We start from the raw sequence: 15577 nt of genomic DNA, 5'->3' as shown, positions 1-15577 counted from the left end.
CCACTGCACTCTGGCCTGGGCAACAGAGTGAGAGTCAGTCAAAAAAAAAAAAAAAAAAAAAAGTTGTTCTGTGAGTTACCAGGACAAAAATAAAGGGGAAAAAAGTATAAAAAGTTAAATACAAATGCTTATACTTGCTAAAAAAATGACTACTTTGACGAATTATGTAGTTCCACATAAGTATAAATTTTAATAGTAAGAACTAGGTGTAAACTTAATAAGAGATAACAGCCATAAATACTTTTGTTATATGTTCTGTAGGCACCTGTTTTTTCCTCTTCCTTTCTTCTTCCTGGTCATATTCCTCTTTTGATTTTCTAAAATACACAAAAATAAGGTAAAAAGTAATTTTCCTATTTTGGTCAAAGAACAAATATTCAACTAAGCAACATGCTAACCTAAGCTTACAATACAAGGCATATTAGACACAAAGATGGAAGATAATCAAGCCTTGCTCTAAAATGGCTTACAGTCAACTGGGAAAGACACACATAGGCATACAGCATAATATAGTTAGTAACATAAAATACAGGTCTACCTATTTCTTCTAGAACTCCAAATGAACAAAGATCAACAGATTTGAAATCCTAATTTGAATGGCAAACCTCATTAATAAGGTTATAATTAATAAACCCAATTTGAATGGCAAATCTCATTAATAAGGACTTCAATCACCCTCTTTAGAGAGATCAATTACACCCCTCTTGATAAGAGCCATTACGCCCCTCTTGATAAAATGCTATTGTTCCGGTGACATCTGAGCTAACATCAAGCACTCGTGATACCACTGTCCCAAAGCCTATCAATTTTTGTAAACTGCTCACTGAGACATACTGATTTTGGAAAGTAACCAAGTTCAACTGTTATACATGTTCACAACTAAGTTCTATTACTTATACAGTAGTGTATCCCCTCAAAAGCTCTTAGAAAATAAAATCTAAAAATACAGTGCTGACCAGTTTTCAGGCCACCAATCAACCAACACAACCAGTCCAAATCAAAACTTTACCAGTCCTTTGAACCAAAAACCCTTACCTCTCAAACCTTAAACTCATAGCATTCTGTATCATCTCAGGCTCCCATTTTCCCCTGCCATCCAAAGAAGGATCTGGCAAGAAAGGGTTTAGTTCACCAGCATATCTGCTGGCCTCTCCATAATCACTCAAACTCCCTGAAATTAAGTACCGAGCTCCTGCCATAGTTTCCCACCAGGCCCATCCTCCTATCCTCTCTTCTGCTTTGGAGGTGGGACAAAGTTCCTAAGCAGGGGAACCACAGGATGCTAGACAATGGTCATGTGTGGTAGTATGGTTGGAGAAGTGGTGACCCCAAAGGCCAATGCCATAGTCTGCAGGTGACACCGTGATTATAGCATCCTTTTGCCCTAAACCTAATATATTCTCACAGGAGATTTAAAAATTAGGAGCTACTACTGCTCCTTCCTTCCAAAATTCCCATGAAGGTCAGGGCACAACAGGCTCAAAAGAAAAAGGAATGTCCCTTAACCTTTATTAGTTCTGTGTGGACCCCCTTATTGGTCTGCACACTCCTTGCCAGGCATTTGGCTGAGAATCATATAACAGGGGAGACAAAGAGACTGGCAAGACACTCATCTAGGAGAGATGCCTCTCACTGTCCTTGCTCCCTTGCAGGTTACTATCACCAAGTTGGCTATTCAAACTGTGGAGTCTAGATGCCCAGCCTCCTACCATGTGACACCTAGAATATGCCACCTCCATCATGAGATCCAGAAGCCATAGAGTTTTCTGCTTAGCTCAAGTCATTATGCCTCTCTCCAGAGATCAGGCTGGGTCTACTGCAACTTTTCCCATTGGTGGCTACTTTCCTATTCCTATAATGGGAGTGTAAAAAGACCCTCTCACTTAGACTGAAAATAACTTTTTTTGTCATTAAGAAATATATTCACAGTCATATAATGATAAATCATTTTGATGGTCTTCAGTGGAGAATTCAGCAATTTTATTAGTTCATATTTGTCAGGCAAAAGCATATGTACAGATCATACAATATTACTAATGATTCATTTAAAAAATAATTAGAGATTGGTACCTAAGAACTTCCCTCAGGATTTTCATCTCTTCCTGTTCAAGGTCACTGACCACATCAGAGCCATCCGTTAAGCAGTCAGGTAATACACCTGTTTGAAACCAAAGACCACATGGAATAGTATCAACTCAACTGAAAACATCTATTTCTCACTGTTCTAGTTCCTTACGCAGAAGTTAACTTCAGATCTATCATGGTAACTTCCTAAGGTATTATCTTTTTAACTACCATCTTTTGTTTTCTATTTATTTTTTAATTTTTTTTATTGAGACAGAGTCTCTGTCTGTCACCCAGGCCAGAGTGCAGTGGTGTGATATCAGCTCACTGCAACCTCTGCCTCCCAGATTCAAGCAATTCTGCCTCAGCCTCTGGAGTAACTGGGATTATAGCTGCCCACCACCACGCCCAGCCAATTTTTAGTAGAGGTGGGGTTTCAACATGTCAGCCAAGTTGGTCTCAAACTCCTGACCTCAAGTGATGTGCCTGCCTCGGCCTCCCAAAGTGCTAGGATTACAAGCATGCGCCACCACTCCCAGCCATTTTTAACTACCATCTTTTAAGCCTTTTTTTATTTTACAGAGTAAGCCCCACCAAAAACCCCACAATTTTAACTAGAAATATTTATTAGTAACTATTTTATTGTCAATTAAAACAACAATGTGTGGCAACAAACATTTGTTAATATGTTTTTCTCTTCCATAATCACATAGCGTCTGAGAATATACCATGGAAATCATTGAGTTAGGCTTAACAATGAAACTGATCTCAAAGGTGCCCCTTAAATGAGAAGAGTCACAAAACAAAATATGATTTTGTTAATTGAAATAACATTAAAACTCTTCATTCATATTTTAACAGATGCTATTGAAAAGGGCCCTGCTTACTATGTGCAATAAAAGCATGGTGCTAAGCACTTTGGGGGGCTACAAAGATGAATAAAATGATCTCTGCCCTTGAAGCTTCTGTTCAGATACTGGTCTAATAACCATAAACCAGGGAAGTAGCAGCTTCAGCCCAAGAAAATAAAAAGTAACTTAAAATATTGGTTTAATTTACTTTATTATCTTTTCTTCCTGCAAAGCAGGTGGATTGGTAATAATTGTTCTGTTTATATCTATAATTATTACATTCCACAACATTAGCAGAATGCTGCTTAATTTTTACCTTCCATTTCTTTATTCACATATGACTGTGGGATTTTGGATCCACTCTAAAACAGCTTTATTACTCTAATCCTCCTCATGTTTAAATACGTTTTTAAAAGTTAAATGTTTTCTTTTGGGGTAAGTGCAATTTTAAGAAATAATGCAGAAAGCTGCTATGTACTCTTTACCCCGTTTCCCCAAGTGATAACATCTTACAAAACTATAGTAGTACAGTATCACAACCAGAAAATTGACATCTGAATAATCCATCAATCTTAAGTGCATTTTTGCTCAGTCAAAAAAATATACACTTATTATTCTAATCATCTTTCTAAGGAAACTGAAAGTACTAAGAATAACACAACAGTACAAAGTACTTAAAAACCATCGAAATAATACTCTCATTTGCATTTTCTCCAAATTCTTTAATAAGATACAACCAAGAATCCAGAGAGCCTTTGATTTTTTTTTTCTCATCATTAGGACTATTTTCAAATAGTCTGCAGCTTTGAGTATAATCGACATTAAGGTACTCACCCCTGGATCTCAGTTAGGCAACATTCTTTCTTTCTTTCTTTTATTTTTTTAGTTTGAGACAGGGTCTTACTCTATTGCCCAGGCTGGCATGCAGTGAGGCATAGTTCACTGCCGCCTCAAACTTCTGGGCTCAGGCAATCCTCCTGCCTCAGCCTCTGAAAGCACTGGGGCCACAGGCATGAGCCACTGTGCCTGGCCAGCAAAACTCTTAAATACATGTATTAGAAAGTCTATAGCAGAAACTAAGTTATTAGTTTATGTTTAAATATAAGTAAAATGCCCCATGCTGTGGTCTGACGATAGTCATTATTCTACATCATTCCCCTTCTCCTCCCTTGCTAATAGAAGTCAGCTTTTGCAGAATTATCAGGCAGCTAAGTACTTAGAGGCAGGGCCCTCCCCTATCCCAGGACAGTGACACCTAATTGGTTCAAGCCAATCATAATGGTCTCATTCCCCTTGCCAGATGGTTTAAGAAAGGCAAGTGACCTGAATCCTAATCAATAGGACTTGAGAGGAAAACTGGAAGGCTTTCATGAAATTGTTGTCTTGCTAACAAAAAGAGATATACAGAAGGATGTACTATTCCATTTCTTCATAAGACATTGTTGAGTCTGCATTCAGTCCAGCCAAAGTATAATCATGAGAGAAGATCCTGAGAATGGCACAGTGTAAAGATGCAAAGTGTCAAGGTCCTTGATCACATCACTGAGCCACTATGTTAACCAACTCTGAACCTGCCTTCCTTCTCTCCCTTCCTCTGGACTTCTTGTTCTGGGAGATGTTTTTTTCATTGGGGTATTCTTTTACTGATAGCCTGAGGCATCCACATGATATAAGATATGCATTTATTCCCTTTTTATTAAAACCTAAATGAGTTTCCAATTAAATTCCAAACTGAAAACTACAGAATGCCAATGTCAAGTTCACTATGTCTTCTCCTGATCCCCTAAAAAATATTTTTTACTAACACACTTATTAAAATTCTCTAACCCACAAGTCAGAATGAAGCACAGTTTTCAGGAAAATTCAAAGGAAAGGATTTTATAGAGCAAACCACAGTAGAAAAACACAGACTATTTTCCAAACTTATTTACATGGAAGTAATAGCACTGTGATGCATTCTTCAGGGCTAGGGTGGTGTTCTCCCCCTACCCACAAACAACAGTTCTATTAGTTACTGGGGAAAGCATCTTGGGGGTCTAGTAGATGATTATGATGGTGGCTGGCTCTACAAGTCTCTACTCACATAGTCAAGTGAGAAGTAAACTCTCCAACAAGGGCTCTGCAAAATTCTCATGTTTGCCATGCAACAACAGAAGCCCTATTGTTTCACGTTCCAGGCCCTTAAGAGCAAACGACGCAACTGAACCATAGATCTCACATCTTCAAGAAACAATCAAAGGAAAGGTCCTGCTGCCAAACCATTAAAGAGATTATCGGCCATAGTAAAAAACATCATGGCCATCTAGTGAGCTAAGGAAGACATAGAAATTAAGGTGAGGTTACCACAGCAAGAAATGTGAAACAGAAATGATAATACGGGTTAGAAAGAGATGATAATCTGGGTACAATAACAAGCAGCATGGTTAGAAACTCAGCTGTTTTGAGTCAGGATGTTAAATGTAGTTCAGGCACACAAGAAGGGAACAAGAGCAGGAAGAGCTAGAGAGAAAGTGAGCTTGACACAGAGTCGGGGAAAGATAAAACTAATGAGGGTCAATAGGGCTTTGAGTTCCATTTTTCTCTTCCGCATGACACTGGTACAAGCATATCTGTCTCTGCCCAGTGCCTTAGAACAGTAGGTTTTGGTATGGTCCCAGGACCAGCAGCTTCAGCATCACCTGGGAACTTGTTTGTGTTACTCTGTTTTCAGGCTGCTGATAAAGACATATCCAAGACTGGGCAATTTACACAGCAAACGGGTTTAACCAGACTTACATTTCCATATGGCTGGGGAAGCCTGACAATCATGATAGAAGGCAAGGAGGAGCAATCGCCTCTTATATGGATGGCAGCAGGCAAAGAGAGAGCTTGTGCAGGAAGACTCCCACTTTTCAAAACCATCACATCTCGTGAGACTTATTCACTATCAGGAGAACAGCATGGGAAGGACCTGCCCCCATGATTCAATTATCTCCCACTGGGTTCCTCCCACAACACAGGGGAATTCAGGATGAGATTTGGGTGAGGGCACAGCCAAACCATATCACTGTTAAAAATGCAAATTATCAATACTCCAGACCTATTAAATCAGAAACTGGGAGGCAGCCATATGTGCTTCAGCAAGCCCTCCAACCATTTCCAATACTTGCTAAGGCTTAAGAACCACTGCTTCCTACAAAGGTCCTAACAATCATAAGCCAGAAGAAGGATGAACACCTCTCAACAGTAACTACCACTATGACCACTTAAAAATACTTAATTTCATAAACATAATGGCTGGGCAGAAAATCGAACTCTGTGAAATCCAAAGTATCACTGAATTCTGGTCTCCTTTTTTTGAGATGTCAAATACAGATCAGGAAGTTTACTCTTAAATCTCAAGTCAGCTAAAGTCTTTCAAACGAAATAAATGTACACAAGGTAGCTACATTTAAGACCATATTAAAATTAGAATAGTCAAAACTGTAAACAAAAATACACTTAGCACTTATTTCTAACTTCAATATTTTACCATTTCTCTCTTGAATTATGCGAATGGCTTGCAGCTGCATTTCAATGTTTTTCTGGACCATCATTGCTTTAAAGATAGTAAAATCTTCTGCTGCCAACACAGGTTGCAAAATGGCCTGTGGAAAGAAGTCTCAAGTGAAATGAAGGTTCAAATTTTAAAATTATTGCCCACACATTCAAATTATTTCCACTGCAAAACCATAGATTAATTCAAGAATGCTACCTTATTATGTATGACTAGATGTCTCAAAAGGACAATTTAAAATTTTTACTTTAAAAACAGGGTTCTCGGCCAGGCACACTGGTTCATGCCTGTAATCCCAACACTTCGGGAGGCTGAGGTGGGCAGATCACTTGAGGTCAGGAGTTCAAGATTAGCCTGGTCAACATGGTGAAACCCCATCTCTACTAAAAAAATACAAAAATTAGCTGGGTGTGGTGGCACGCTCCTGTAGTCCCAGCTTATCAGGAGGCTAAGATGGGAGAATCGCTTGAACCAGGAGACAGAGGTTGCAGTAAGCCAAGATCACGCCTCTGCATTCCAGCCTGGGTGGTGGAGCAAAACTCCATTTCAAAAAAAAAAAAAAAAAAAAAAGTTTTCAGAAGGATGAATATTATGGTATGCAAATTATATCTCAATAAAGTTGTTTAAAAAGAAAGCTGGAATAGCTTAATTTAATTTCAGATAAAGTAGACCTCAGAACAAGAAAGATGATCAGGAATAAAGACGGACATTTGTTTACAATTCTATAACATATAATACTTTACAATTATTCTATGATTATATATTTTATATATAGTGTAATTACATAATTCCTTATAATTCTATAAAACAAAAATTGTGGCCAGTCACGGTGGCTCATGCGTGTAATCCTAGCACTTTGGGAGGCTGAGGTGGGTGGATCACCTAAGGTCAGCAGTTTGAGACCAGCCTGGCCAATATGGTGGAAGGTACGTACCACCATGCCCTGCTAATTGTTTTGTATTTTGTAGAGATGTAGTTCCACCATGTTGCCAAGGCTGGTCTCAGACTCCTAGGCTCAAGCAATCTGCCCACCTTGGCCTCCCAAAGTGCTTGGGATTATAGGCATGAGTCACCATGCCTGGCCCACATGTGTTTTTTAGAGTGTGTTGTTTAATCTCCAAGTATTTTGGCTTTTCCCAACTATCTTTTGTTATTTTTTTCCAGTTTAATTAGGTTGTGGTCTGAAAGCAGACACTGTATGATTTCCATTTTAAATTTGTTGAGATGTCTTTTATGGCCCATAATGTAATCTGTCTTGACTATTCTTGACTATGTGTGATGTTGAGAAGAATGTGTATTTTTGGTTGTTAGATGAAGTGGTGTATAAATCTCCATTAAATTCAGCTGACTGAAGCTGCTGTTTGTTTATTTATTTATTTATTTATTTAAAGACAGAGTCTTGCTCTGTCGCCCAGGCCAGAGTGCAGTAGTGCAATATCAGCTCACTGCAACTTCCACCTCCCAGGTTCAAGCAATTCTCCTGCCTCAGCCTCCCGAAAAGCTGGGATTACAAGCGCCTACCACCAAGCCACACTAATTTTTGTATTTTTAGTAGAGACAAGGTTTCACCATGTTGGCCAGGCTGGTCTCGAATTCCTGACCTCAAGTGATCTGCTCATCTCAGCCTCCCAAAGTTCTAGGATTACAGGCATGAACCACCACCATGCCTGGCCTGAAGGTGCTGCTTAGTTCAACTATGTCTTTATTGATTTTCTAACTACTGGATCTGTCCAAAACTGACAGAGGGTGCTAAAGTCTCCAACTATAATCACGTATTAATCTATTTCTCCTTGCAGTTCCGTTTCTGCCTCACACATTTTGTTGCTTTGTTATTAGGTGCATACACGTTAAGGATTGTTATGTCTTCTTGGAAATCGCCAGATTTTTTCACATAATGTGGGCATACCAATAACATCTAAATTATTATTATTAGTTTTTTTTTTAGACAGGGTCTCACTTTGCAGCCCAGGTTGGAGTACAGTGGTACAGTCATAGCTCACTGCAAGCCTCAAATTCTTGGGCTCAAGCAATCCTCCCACCTCAGCCTCTCAAGTAGCTAGGACTACAGGAGCGTGTCATCATGCCCAGCTAATTCTTGTATTTGTATTTTTTGTAGAGATGGGGTCTTGCTTTGTAGCCTAGGCTGGTATCGAGCCCCTGGCCTAAAGCAATCCCCCTCCCTTGGCCTCCCAAAGCACTGGGATTGCAGGTATGAGCTATCACACCCAGCCAAAATATAGTGGCTCATACCTGTAATCTCAGAGCTTTGAGAGGCTGAGGCAGGAGGATTGCTTGAGGCCAGGAGCTCAAGACCAGCCTGGGCAACACAGCACAACTCCCTTTCTACAAAAAAAACTGAAAAATTAGCCAGGCATAATGGTGCACATGTATAGTACTAGCTACTCAGGAGGCTGAGGCAGGAGATTCACTTGAACCCAGGAGTTAGAGGTTGCAGAGAGCTATGTTTACACCACTGCAGTCCAGCCAGGGTGGCAGAGCAAGACCTTGTCTCAAGAACAAAAACAAAAAGAAGATTTTCTATTTGATCATCAAATGAAAAGTTGTACAAAAGAGGAAATGCTGGGTTAAAAAGTAGTCAAGGCAACATCTTCTAGGTGATAATAACAAGATAATTTAAATTAATAAACATTTATTGAGAACTACGTACCAGAAACTAAGTTTTCATCTCTGTTCTACCAGCAGGGAGTGCAAAGATACTAAAAACAGCTCAAAGGACTTACAATCTAGTAGGGCAAATAGACTTGTAGGAAACTGTAATTCAAGGCAGAATAACAAAAATATCAATTTAAAATTGGGCTAGTTAAGGAGAATGAATTTGGTTCTGATTAGAATAAACAACAAAGCTGCTGTAACAAGTAGCAATTCAAACAGGTCCTGATGAGGAGGATTTCTCCACGTGATGAAAGGAATGATGGAGTAGTCTGAGGAGGGGACCACAGATTCCCGGTTAAGGGACAGCATGAGCAAAGCTAGGTACACAGATGCTCCTAAGAGCAAGTGACCTGGAATGGCAGTAGAACATAATACATTGGAGAACTACAGCAAGAAATCATGGCTAACATTATAATCTGGAGTCTCATCTTAAACAATTCTTACCTTATCTTGCTAGCTAAGAAATCAGAGTTTATTTGGTAGAAGATGAGATGCCAAAGCCAGTGTTTTGTTTTTCAGGGATGGGTCTCAATCTGCTGTCCACGCTGGAGAGCAGTGGCACCATCTTGTCTTACTGCAGCGTTGACCTTCTGGGCTCAAGTGATGCTCCTGCCTCAGCCTCCTGAGTAAGGGGACTATGGGAGAATACCACCATAACCGGCTAACATTTGTATTATTTTTAGAGTTGGGGTCTCACTATGTTGCCCAGGCTGGTTTCAAACCCCAAGCAATCCTCCTGCCTTGGCCTCCCAAAGTGCGGGGATTATAGGCATGAGTCACTGCCTGGCCTTTAGTTTTTGAGCAGAAGGCTACTTGGGTACTAGCAATATATCCCAGTCCTTACCCTCTGAGCAGTTGGCTTGCCTTGGCTGGGGATACTGGCTCTACTACTTATTTAGCTGTGGACTTTGGACTATTAGCTTAATATCTCTGTGCTTTGGTTTCCTCATTTCTCAATGGAAGTTATATAGTACCAGTTTCTTAAGAGTGTTAGAAAGATTAAATGAAATAAAACATGTCAAGTGCCTAAAATATCAACTAGCATAAGCCCTCAATAGATATTAGTTTATAGGCTGCAGGTGGTGGCTCATGCCTATAATCCTAGCACTTTGAAAGGCCAAAGTGGGCAAATCGCTTGAGCCCAGAGTTCAAGAACAGCCTGGGAAACGCAGCAAGACCCTGTCTCTAAAAAAACCACGAAAATTAGCCAGATGTGCTAGTGCAGCACCTGCAGTCCCAGCTACTAGGGAGGCTGAATTCAGTAGGAGGATTACCTGAGCCCAGGAGGTTGAGCCTACATTGAGCTGCAATCGTACCACTACACTTCAGCCTGAGCAACAGAGTGAGACTCCATCTCAAAAACAACAACAAAAACAGTTTATAAACATATGTATCACTACTTCAGCCTAGCACTACACAACCAGTAAGATAATAAAAGTAGTTCTAAGAGAAGGAAGCTACAGGAACTACTGACTGTGGATCCTCTAAAATTATAAAAGGAACAACTACAGAATTATCAGAGATCTATGTAAATAAAACAGTAGTTTGTATAATGCCTGTGATCTTATTCTAGTTCTGAGTTTAGAAAGGTCACTTTGAATTGCATCAGTTCATTTATGCCTCAAATTATCATATTTCAGGGTTGCTCTCAAAAAGAACTCATATATGATGAATTATCTTTCCACTTCTCACAATGTCTAAAATATTGCTTGTCAATCAAACATTCAAATTTAAGTGAAACCCTGGGCATTTTTGTTAAAACTGTATGTTAGCAGAATAATACAAAGCAAAAACCTGTGATGTATGGGTCTTCGCAAGAGGAGAAGTGCATGCTTCTTGAAATTGATCTTCATTAATTCCAATTTCTTTGAGGTAACTTTCTAACAGCTTTTCAACCTAAAAAGACAAAGTTTCACTGTTATAATTACATAGAAAAGTTCTACATGACAGTTTGCATATTAAGTATTGAGTTTAGAAACGTATAATCAAATTTTTTGCAAATATTAATCTACATAATATTATATTACATGGCAGTGACATTGTCTTCCACCAAAACACAAATTAAAAGTTAATATTTTTGCAGAAAATCACATGAAACTGTATTTCTTCTAATAGAAATAGTTGAAGTCAGGATTATGAAGCTCAGTGTAGCACAACTCTTCTGCTACTCAGAGGCATTTTTTTCTTCTTCTTTTCTTTCCTTTCTTTTTTGAGATGGAGTCTCACTCTGTCACCCAGGCTGGAGTGTAGTGGTGTGATCTTGGCTCACTGCAACCTCTGCCTCCCAGGCTCAAGTGATTCTCCTGCCTGAGCCTCCTGAGTAGCTGGGACTAGAGGTGCCTATCACAATGCCCGCTAATTTTTGTATTTTTTTTTAGTAGAGACAGGGTTTCGCCATGTTGGCCATGCTGGTCTCTAATTCCTGACTTCAGGTGATCCGCCCACCCCAGCTTCCCAAAGTGCTGGGATTACAGGCATAAGCTACTACATCTGGACTTCTTTTCTTTTTTTTTGAGACAGGGTCTTACTCAGTTGCCCAAACTGGAGTTGAGTGGCACAGTAATGGCTCACTGCAGGCTTGACCTTCTGGGCTCAAGAGATCCAACCTCCCACCTCAGCCTCTCGTGCAGCTAAGACTAGAGGTGCATGCCATCATGACTGGCTAATTTTTGTAATTTTTATAGAGGTGGAGTTTCATCATGTTGCCTGGGCTGGTCTCGAACTCCTTGCCTCAATCAATTTACGTGCCTCAGCCTCCCTAAGTGCTGGGATTAGAGGTGTGAGCCACTGCGCCTCACTGCCAGAGGCATTTTTAAAAATTACAGGACGGCCGGGCGCTGTGGCTCACGCCTGTAATCCCAGCACTTTGGGAGGCCAAGGCGGGCGGATCACGAGGTCAAGAGACTGAGACCATTCTCGCCATGATGAAACCCAGTCTCTACTAAAAATACAAAAATTAGGCGGGTGTGGTGTCACGTGCCTGTAGTCCCAGCTACTCGGGAGGCTGAGGCGGAAGAATCGCTTGAACCCAGGAGGCAGAAGTTGCAGTGAGCTGAGATTGCGCCACTGCACTCCAGCCTGGCGACAGAGCAAGACTCCGTCTCAAAAAAAAAAAATTACAGGACAAGGCCAGGCACGGTGGCTCACACCTGTAATCCCAACACTTTGTGAGGCCCAGGCAGGCAGATTGCTTGAGCTCAGGAGTTGGACACTAGCCTGGGAAACATGGTGAAACCCCATCTCTACAAAACACAAAAAAATTAGCAGGGTGCGGAGGTGCAGGCATGTGGTCCCAGCTACTCAGGAGACTGAGATGGGAGGATTGCTTGAGCCTGGGGAAGCTGAGTCTGCAATGAGCTGTTATAGGGCCACTGCACTCCAGCCTGGGTGACAAAGCAAGACCCTGTCTCAAAAATAAAAAAATCACAAGACAATCATGACTAAGTAACTAATATGTCCTTGGATGCATCAACAAAATAAGAATAAAATATAAAGAATACATGCAAGAACCCATAAACAGCTGTAAAACCATTCCTTAGATTTAAGAGCAGAGGAGATAAGAAGTCATAAAAATGAGATGCTCAGAGAATCTGTGGAAACAGGTATAACAGGCACTATTGTTAAGGTAGACTGGATTTTTGTAAAATTTAGGATTTTTAATGAAAAAAAAATTTCTTCATTTAGAAAAGCTGGAAGTAATATTAGCCTCATTACCTTTAAAAATCAGTGAAAAAAAAATACTCACTAGTTCTTTGTATTCCTGATGAATCTCTGTGTAGGTCAATTTGCTTTCTTCTTCATCATCAAAAACTAAATTTAAAAGAAAATATTACATAGTGTAAAAAAATCATTTTATTACTGCAAATACAAAAATCCACTCCTTACAAATAGAACTGTCATTCCTATAGCCTAGCTCTTCAGCTTTGAATTCTTAGGGATTATCTTTTAAAAAATATATAAATGAATATATCTAAAAATATATACTATTGGCCAGGCACAGTGGCTCCCACCTGTAATCTCAGCACTTTGGGAGGCCGAGGCAGGCGAATCACCTGAGATCAGGAGTTCAAGACCAACTTGGCCAAAGTGGTGAAATCCTGTCTCTACTAAAAATATAAAAATTAGCTAGGTGTGGTGGCAGGCGCCTGTAGTCCTAGCTACTTGGGAGGCTGAAGCAGGAGAATTGTTCAAACCCGGGAGATGGAGGTTGCAGTGAGCTGAGATCGAGCCATTGCACTCCAGCCTGGGCGAGAGTGAGACTCTGTCTCCAAAACAAAACAAAAAAAAAATATACATATAGACACATATATATATATTTTATATATATACATATATATATACTATCAGTTGTATATATGTGTATATATATACTATTAATCATAAACAAGCTTTTTTGCCTACTTGAGAAAATATTTAAAATGAACACTATCTCATATTTAAGACCAAAAACACATTTCAATCAATATGAGGAAATAATTTCTTCATAACTTTTAATGGAATATTCTTATTAATGGTTAAGTCCTTTTACAATAGGCTCCAAATTATTTTACTGTACTGGAATTTTGCCGATGTAAATGTTACTGAAAGTGACCAGGCCATTTTTGTTATTATAGATAAATAATGAAGTTAAATAAAATCAAAACAAGTGTTTACTGAAAGATCATATGTATAAAACAATGTAGATTAGAAAAATAAATATTTTCTCAAGAAGCTATAATCTAATCAGGGAAACAGGACAAACTTGGGAATTGTAACAATAAATATTTTTTAAATTCCTCCCGGCTGATCTTTCTAAAATGCAAAACTAACTTCTGCAATTTTCAGTTTAAACACTTCAACAAGTGCTGATTTTCTAGAGAAAAAGTGCAAAATCCTTAGAAGGCTAGACAAAACCCTCCACAATTAGGTTTCATCTCATTTCCCACAACTTGGAAACTCAAACCTTACACTCCTAACAACACACAACTACTTGAAACATCGCCAAATACAACACACACCACTTCAAATTGCCAGGCCTTTGCTCAAGCTGTTCCTTCCTTTTTGCATTTACTTTACCCCCATCCCCTCTCTCTCCCGATCATTCTTAAGAATATTACCAAGTGGCATATTCTCCGTGACCTGCTACTCACTCCCAGCCCTTAGCCTGGCTAGATCCCTTCCTCTGAATTCATACTGTACAGCACCATGTACCTACCCTTATTATAGCACCTGCCACTTTGTATTTTATCCTGTTTGCCTGCTTGTCTTCCCTACTACACTATAAACTTCTCAAGGACAAGATTCTGTTGCATTCATCCTTCTAGCCTCAGCTTAGCCCAACGACACTTTCGATAAATGTTTGTTGAAATAAAAGTTGATGTCACAAGGCTGCATAAAACTAATCTTTAGGCTGAGCGCGGTGGCTCATGCCTGTAATCCTAGCACTTTGGGAGGCCGAGGTGGGTGGATCACCTGAGGTCAGGAGTTCAGGACCAGCTTGGCCATCATGGTGAAACCCCATCTTAAAAAATAAATAAATAAATAAATAAATAAAAACTAATCTTTAAATCTGAGGTAGAGAACAGCATACAGGCAACCCCGAGACAATGAACTATAAACAATTATTTCAAGTGTCACTGGCATGTCACTTCTGTTTATCCTGGCATCTGCTCTATGTAACACTGCACATATAAGCAATACAGTGGGTACTTAAAACAGCAGCTAATTCTGAAACCAAATCACCACTGTACATGTTCATAAGGCTGTAGATTACTGCTTCTCTGTAAAATTATACAATCAGGTATGTTATTACTGAGATACATCCACTTTTGACATTTAGGGATAAAAAGATGGACAATGCTTTAATTTTTTTCCATTTCAGCATTTGGTCTCAGTGGGGAAAATGGAATCAAAGGGTGGCATAATTTCTTCTTCTAAATGAGGTCAAATTCCACATGCCTTATCAGTCTCACAATAGCATTTTCAGATTTTGGGGTTTTTTTTTTGAGATGGAGTCTCACTTTGTTGCCCAGGCTAGAGTGCAGTGGCGTGATCTCAGCTCACTGCAACCTCCACCTCCCAAGTTCAAGAAATTCTCCTGCCTCAGCCTCCTGAGTAGCTGGGATTACAGGCACATGCCACCATGCCCAGCTAATTTTGTGTTTTTAGTAGAGACAGGGTTTCACCATGTTGGTCAGGCTCGTGTCGAACTCCTGACCTCATGATCCACCCACCTTGGCCTCCCACAGTGCCAGGATTACAAGCATAAGACACCGTGCCCAGTCTTTTTTTTTTGTTTTGTTTTAAAAAGAAATGGGTCTCAGTCGTCCATGCTACAGTGCAGTGGCATAATCATCATTCACTGCAGCCTCAAACTCCTGGACTCAAGTGATCCGTCTCAGCCTCCTGAGTTGCTGGGCGTACAGATGCAAGTGACCCAGCCCGGTTAATAACATGTCAACTTTTTTTTTTTTTT

The 15577-nt window shown here is 39.8% G+C and overlaps 1 protein-coding gene across 2 annotated transcripts in view; it reads right to left on the bottom strand.

Moving 5' to 3' along the window:
• The window catches only part of CFAP36 (cilia and flagella associated protein 36), a 25955-nt gene that overhangs the window by 7816 nt on the left and 2562 nt on the right, over positions 1 to 15577 (bottom strand). Inside the window, exons 2-6 of one of the 2 annotated variants that reach the window (XM_017542350.2) lie at positions 12869 to 12933; positions 10918 to 11019; positions 6427 to 6541; positions 2071 to 2158; positions 242 to 317 (exon numbers count right to left, since the gene is read on the bottom strand). In XM_017542350.2, the coding sequence (XP_017397839.1) occupies positions 242 to 317; positions 2071 to 2158; positions 6427 to 6541; positions 10918 to 11019; positions 12869 to 12933 (446 nt within the window). The remainder of the gene's footprint in view (positions 1 to 241; positions 318 to 2070; positions 2159 to 6426; positions 6542 to 10917; positions 11020 to 12868; positions 12934 to 15577) is intronic. The other variant, XM_017542351.2, reaches the window with a different exon arrangement.

The sequence above is a fragment of the Cebus imitator genome, unplaced genomic scaffold (genome assembly GCF_001604975.1).
Source record: "Cebus imitator isolate Cc_AM_T3 unplaced genomic scaffold, Cebus_imitator-1.0 Scaffold143, whole genome shotgun sequence".
Taxonomy (NCBI): domain Eukaryota; kingdom Metazoa; phylum Chordata; class Mammalia; order Primates; family Cebidae; genus Cebus; species Cebus imitator.
Note: the sequence above shows the minus strand (reverse complement) of the source record. Positions and strands in the feature narration are given on the sequence as shown.